This window comes from Aegilops tauschii, chromosome 4 (assembly GCF_002575655.3).
Source record: "Aegilops tauschii subsp. strangulata cultivar AL8/78 chromosome 4, Aet v6.0, whole genome shotgun sequence".
Taxonomy (NCBI): domain Eukaryota; kingdom Viridiplantae; phylum Streptophyta; class Magnoliopsida; order Poales; family Poaceae; genus Aegilops; species Aegilops tauschii.
Window position 1 is genome coordinate 519520596 of NC_053038.3, and position 6383 is coordinate 519526978.

The 6383-nt window shown below is 42.8% G+C and overlaps 1 protein-coding gene across 6 annotated transcripts; it reads right to left on the bottom strand.

The window, feature by feature from the left end:
• Positions 1–399: 399 nt before the first annotated feature.
• On the bottom strand, positions 400–5890 carry LOC109737864 (aspartic proteinase Asp1). Of its 6 annotated transcripts, none has more exons than XM_020296992.4 (11): positions 5358–5890; positions 4564–4666; positions 4399–4459; positions 2511–4093; positions 2310–2436; positions 1941–2170; positions 1614–1847; positions 1295–1436; positions 1013–1207; positions 829–904; positions 400–730 (listed from the first exon to the last, which is right to left on the bottom strand). In XM_020296992.4, the coding sequence occupies exons 4-11, from the start codon at positions 2615–2617 to the stop codon at positions 609–611; spliced, it is 1233 nt and encodes a 410-aa protein (XP_020152581.1). In that variant the 5' UTR covers positions 2618–4093; positions 4399–4459; positions 4564–4666; positions 5358–5890; the 3' UTR covers positions 400–608. The 6 variants fall into 6 exon arrangements, with proteins under 6 accessions (XP_020152581.1, XP_020152583.1, XP_020152580.1 ...); XM_020296994.4 differs by having other exon boundaries at positions 2511–4085; positions 5358–5860; XM_020296991.4 differs by lacking the exon at positions 4564–4666 and having other exon boundaries at positions 5358–5886.
• Between the last annotated feature and the right edge of the window lie 493 nt (positions 5891–6383).

Sequence of the window (6383 nt, forward strand, 5' to 3'; positions counted from 1 at the left end):
ACACCTGACTCTATTTGTAGTATTTCATTGCAAAAAATGTACCAATGTAGGTGTAGCAATCTCACCTTGAATAATTCATGATGTTTAGAAAGACCCCTCATTTTCTGAAGAAAAAACGATTCTCATTTTCCTGTCATTTCTATTTTTTCTCAATTAGGTTCACATTGAAAGGAGTATTACATTACAAAACGCTAAATATGTAGTGAGGGCACAAACAGTTTCAAGCTCCACTCAGTGAAGCAACCGTTATATGAGAGAGATTTTTTACAGTGTGATTTGGCAGAGTAGTAACAGATAAGATCAGCCGTCCAATCATTGGCCTTTTAGGATTTTTACATTCACGATTTTGATTTTGATTTTATTTTCTCAGGGTTAATATGGTCCAAGCTACCTAGTATATTTTCTTCTATCCTGATTCTCTCTTTATATAAGAATGAGAAATGCCTGCCAAATCATGTCCACTTGATTCTCTCTTTACACTTTATTTATTCCTCAACATGTCAACATGTTTCATTATAAACGGGAGCGCCATACAATCTTTTGAATACCGTACGAGAGCACTCTTTTGTTGTTGCTAAGGTTTTTGTCTATGTCGATTCGAACTTTATTCAGAGACGTGAATCAATGATGCCAGACTCAAGGTCCTGCATCCTGTCGCACTGTGCACGGACCCATCCGATACGGTTGACCTCGTTGTCATATATCACAAACAGATCCTGCATCATAGCATCTGCAAAATAGAAGATCAAAATATAAAATCTTAAAAAACATGCAAGGCTTACTAGTTTCAAGAACTAGACAATTTATATCTAAATCTGAGCTTCATACCTCCAATTAAGATGAGATGCCTCAGAACACGATCCGACGAGCCATCGAGGATGGCCAAGCACGCATTCCCGTCTTTCTGCCACGGAACATACAGAGACATGTTAACCATTGTCCTTAATTACCTCCAATGATTCACTGTCCAGTGATGCTTAATTGCTTATCAGTTGAGCTATTGAATGTTTACCGTCACGATGAGGTAGTTTTCAGGAGGGATGTCCAGGTTGCTGGTGCCGCGGGCATGGGTAATTTTTAGCGACAGTGACTTGAATTCATTCTTCACATCGTCGACAGATCTGAATGGCATTTTTCCTTTCCAGCATTGAGGCAGAGCACGATCCTTCACCTCTTTAAGTGATGATTTGTGGAGGGTGTCTTGAACCTGAAAGAATCAAATGTCGTGAGTTCCATGTTTATTATCTCTATTCAAATGTATGGGCATCAGAGTGCACTGTGGTTTGAAATCTACCTTTGAAACAAGGCCATTGTATATCTGGCCAGGCATGTAGGTGTAGGTGGCTCCACTGTCAAATACTGTCGTGAATGCTGGACTACCTCTTATCGGCTGTTCGTCATAGAGCAGTGTTGCTGGGCCGGGTGAGTAGTAAGGCCTGGGAGAAGACGATGGTATAATGTTTGGAACCAATTGAACAGAAAACAACTATCAACCATAGTCTTCTCTAACTACACATATTAGATTTATGCAATGCTAGCATGGGCACGGGAACCACAAACTAAAAACGAAAGCCATGATCACAAACAAGAAGTTCATGAGCGACAATTCTTACAAAGATGTACTCATGGGTGCCCAGGTGACGTCGCCTGGGGGCAGCCTGAAGTCCCCAATGTACAGGTTCCCATTTCCATGGATGCTGAGGCAATGTCCAATGACATTCCTGACTATCTTCTTTTGTGCCTTGAGTTGAGCGACAAATCCTACGCTTCCCCTCCCGAGTCCAAGGATGCCATCTACCGCCGGTGGCGATGGCTGCTCTAATGGCTCCTCCTGCTCGTATCCACATCTGTGCAAAAAGAGAGTGACAATGCATCATCATCAACATCCAAATCCAGGTGGGTACTGAGCACGCAACATTAGTATTCAGTTAGCGCAGTACCCGAAAACGTAGTTCATATCATCTCTCCTATTGATAAAGATCATGTCGTTGGCAAGGTCGCCTTTTGACCTCCCGGAGACATATTGGATATCATAGTGGCATCGATGTGGATCGCTGTTGGGGCATTGAGGACTACCAGGCTGGTCTTTGCGCAGTTGAGCACATATCCAGCTGTCACATCTCACCATCAAGTTATGAGCTGCTGGCTTGTAATATGGGTGTGGTGTCCTCTGGCAAAACAAAGCAATATATCAAGATTGTGTTGTACATTCTTTACCAATAATATCCTTGGATTGAACATGTAGCTTTAAACACAGAGTATTACAAGTACAAGATAATATGCGATATTGCAGAATCGAGTGTTGTTACCTGGTTGCAGCCCTTGCAGCCGTGATCTGGGTGCTCACACTCCAGCCAAGTGAGGTTGCTGCCAGTGTCGATGTCCAGGAAGTAGGGCTTCAAGGGCTTACCAATCTGCAACGTAGCATAGAAGTGGCTGCAGAGGCACAGAAAAGAGTGTCAAATATATGGAGAAAACCTCAAATCTGATAAGGGATTAGAGAAACATACCCATCAGGGTAGACGTTGCCTATGAGTGGGAACTTGATGGCGGAGGAGGGCCCGAGTGGGAGCATGAGAAGGAGGAGACCGATGATCGGATACCACATGGCAGCCATGATGGGGGAAGAAGGCAGATCTCACTTTTCTCTGCTGGAACTCTGTTTCTTTGGATGGTGCGAACAAGGTGGTGAGGTATTTATAGCCGTTGGCTGCCAAGCTTAGTTTCCTCTGCTTTGCGTGCCTTAATTTCTTTTTCTTACGCATTTTTTGTGGGTTTTTAATACTGATTTTCTTCTCAAGTCATGTATATTCGGGCTTAGCAATTTCTGTGGGCCACAGGTACATATTTATAATTATCTTTCCTAAAAATTATACCCCTGCCCTTTCATAATGAACAAACTGCACTACTAGTGCCGCACTAGAGTTACCTGACTACCTTGTCCTTGTTTGGAGCAAATGATTTTTCCCCAATTCCAGCAGGATAGAACAAAATCCTGTTGACTTATGTGAATTTCATGTGTTCTGAATCAGGCTTGGTGAAATTAAGACCGGCAAGAAGATTTAGACAACAAAATATTATATCACTTGGGTGGTCATATAATTAAACCACCCATCCATTTTTAAAAATTCAAATAAATAAATGAGACCAGTAAATAGTGATGCTGTGCATGACACTCACAGATTTGTGATAGGGTACATGTTTTTATGGCTAGATGAATTAAACATTTCCATCAAGATACTATATAGAAGATACATTTCAAAATATTATAAACATGTGTAGCAAGCTAATGAGGTGTCACATTTTTTCAGCTCAAACTTTGACCTCAGAAATTCGAAAACCAATTCATTCCTGATAACTGCATAACTCATAATCAGTGTTTCCCAGTATGTTAGAGTAGAAAGGTTCCCATTCTGTCTAGACCATTCTTTAGGCACACTTTCCACAATTATGTTCGCGACGAAATGTTACATTGCAAAATATGCACTAATGACTCATTGTGGAAATTGCAGGCATGTTATTATGAACAGGAAAAGCATACAGTTCAGTGACTTGCTAGTTGCCTCTACTACATCCTCATCTTTGTGACCATTCATCCCTCATTTGGCCAGACATGTTAAGACAGTCCAGACTTTGTTTGGATGGCAACAGAAGCATTCAGTTAGATGTAACAAAGTGTAGCAATCACACCTCGAATAATTCATTATGTTTAGAAAGATTCTCCCTATTTCTGTCATTTTATTTTTCTCAATTAGGTTCACACTGAAAGGAACATTACATTGCAAACTACGTACAGTACTAAATATGTAGTGAGGCCGGTTTCAAGTTCCGCCTCATGAAGCAACAATTATTTGAGAGAGATTCCGCGGTGCAATTTTCTAGTGATTTGGGGGAGTACTAACGGATCAGATCAGCCATTCATTCATAGGATTTCTAGGTATTTTACATTGACGAATTTTGAAATAATCTTGTTTGCCTCATTTTCCCAACCTGCTCCTGATGTTTCTTTTCTCTTGAAACTAACCTGATCTTTCTGCTACCTGAAATTGTCTCACAGTGGTACTCCACGCAGCATCATACTTCATCTGAAATCCTTTACGGCATGTTAATGAAACCAAATATTATTCAATGGTTTGAAAAGCTGAAGGGAAAATAAATGTGGAAAACAAGTAAAGCTCCAGAAATTTTAATCTCCAAACTAAACAAACTGAGCAGGACAGCCTTCATAAGCCTGTGTTAATGCTTTTCATAGTTGACACAAAGTATAAAAATGAATCAAGCTGCATGTCATCCACAGCCCAAATAAGCATATGGGGTCTCCAAACAGAAAAAGAAAGCAATCATGTTTGACTCATTTTTCTAACCTACTCCTGATTTTTCTTTTCACTTGAAACTAACCTGATCTTTCTACTGCCTGAAACTGTCTCCAAGTGGTACTCCACACAGCATACTACTTCATCTGAAACCATTTATAGCACGTTAGTTGATTGTAACTTTAACGAAACCAAATATTATTCACTGTACAACTCCAGACATTTTAATCTCCAAACTAGACAAACTGACCAGGATAGCCTTCATAAGCTTATTAATGTTGTTCCATGGTTGACACAAAGTATACAAATTTATCAAGCTGCATGTCCACACACAAGACCTCCCAAGGTGAGCTCTGTCGAGGCGGTTTGTTCCAGAATGGAGGATAAAAAATCAGAAGAAGAAAAAAATAGAAATTCCAAGCAAGTCTAATGCTAGAAAAAAGTTGAAGCAGCACTAGCCATTCCAAACAATCAACACAATCTGGAGAGCTTTTCCGCAGAAAGGAATGAACTCTGAAAATTGGTCTAAAGTATAACAGCTCAGCAGTCTTAGGAGCTTGATCCTGTCAGGTTTCATCCAAAGGTAACAAAGAGAAACACAGAGCTTGATTAAGCTTTGCAGCCGGTCGATAGAAGCTTCTGATGCAACTTTGCATATTATTATTTCTTAAATCACATTTCAAGTATTTCACCATAACCAAGATTGTACAACCCAACTTTTTTTTTGGAAATGGAGGCGTACCCCCGGCCTCTGCATCATAATGATGCATGCAGTCATCTTATTTAAAATCCTTGAAGTAGCACAAAGTCATAATTGTACAACCCAACTAAAAAGGAGTGATTTTAGAACTCATGTGCAGCTTGTCAAAAGAGGTATTACTGATGCAACTGATAGGTAGGTACTAGGTGAAACCCAGAGATGAACAAGAAAAGATGTGGGAATCTTGGATCTAGTGATTTTGCATGAGGTAAGTTGCACACAAAAATATCTTCACTAAACAGGTAGTATCAGACAAGATCACAAGAACAATACCAACTACTTACAGTGACAGAGCAGCACATCGGCGGCATGTCCAGGGAGCTGGAGCTCGCCGAGCTTGATGTGGCGGCGGCCGCCCGGCGGGTGCTAGAGCCCCACCGGCCACCGCCCCTTTCTGCCCCCGCCGCCGGCACCAGGCGGGTGCTAGGCATTCCTTCTGCCGCTATGCCGTGCACTTGCCACTGCCCGCGGGCTGCGGCACCTCTGTTCCCCTGAATCAGGCGTCGCGACTTGTACCTCCTGCCGCTCCTCCACCGCAGCCCCGCCGACGCTGCCCCTCCTCCCCCGCAGGCAGCTCGCTGCCCGAGGAGGCTGGATCCGCAGAGAAGATGAGGCGGGAGGATGCTTCTCGTCTCCGGCGTCAGCCGATGGCGGCGCCGCATCCGCGTCACAAACGGGGAGGCGAGTTGGGGTTGCCGCCGCGGCGACCGCCGGACGTGAGCACGACTACACGAGATAGCTACAGAGAGATTCAGAGAAGTTTCAGAGATAGAAACCGATTACGCCTTCCACAATAGGTTACGCCTTCGTCACACCCGGTGGATTATTCCCCCACGTTTCACATAATAATCCTCCACATCCAACTTTTTTTTTTGCGAGTACCTCCACATGACCACATCCAACTTCATGCCATGTCAATCCCTCAAAAAAAAAACTTCATGTCATGTCAAATGAAAGGATATGCAAGAAGGGATGCAAAGGATACACGCCCTCTCTCCCTTCTCTCTGGCCGGCGGAGCCGACGGGGGTGACAGGGAGTGGACATGACGGCGGCGACCGGGGGGAGGGGGTGGCAAAGAAGAACATGAGTAGAATCGGCGAAGAGAAAAGAGACATTCGTATTTGAGTTTTCCTCCAAGACTAGTTGTAAGGTTAATTCATGATTCCTCTCAACCTCTCAGGGCAGCTATTGAGTAAAGTATGTATGTGAGGCTCACTAAATGGACATAGGGTTTATGTCGTGTCCTTTCATGTAAAGGACACTATATTTTTAGTTGTTTGGTAGCCCACAGCCGCTTAGAATCTTAACT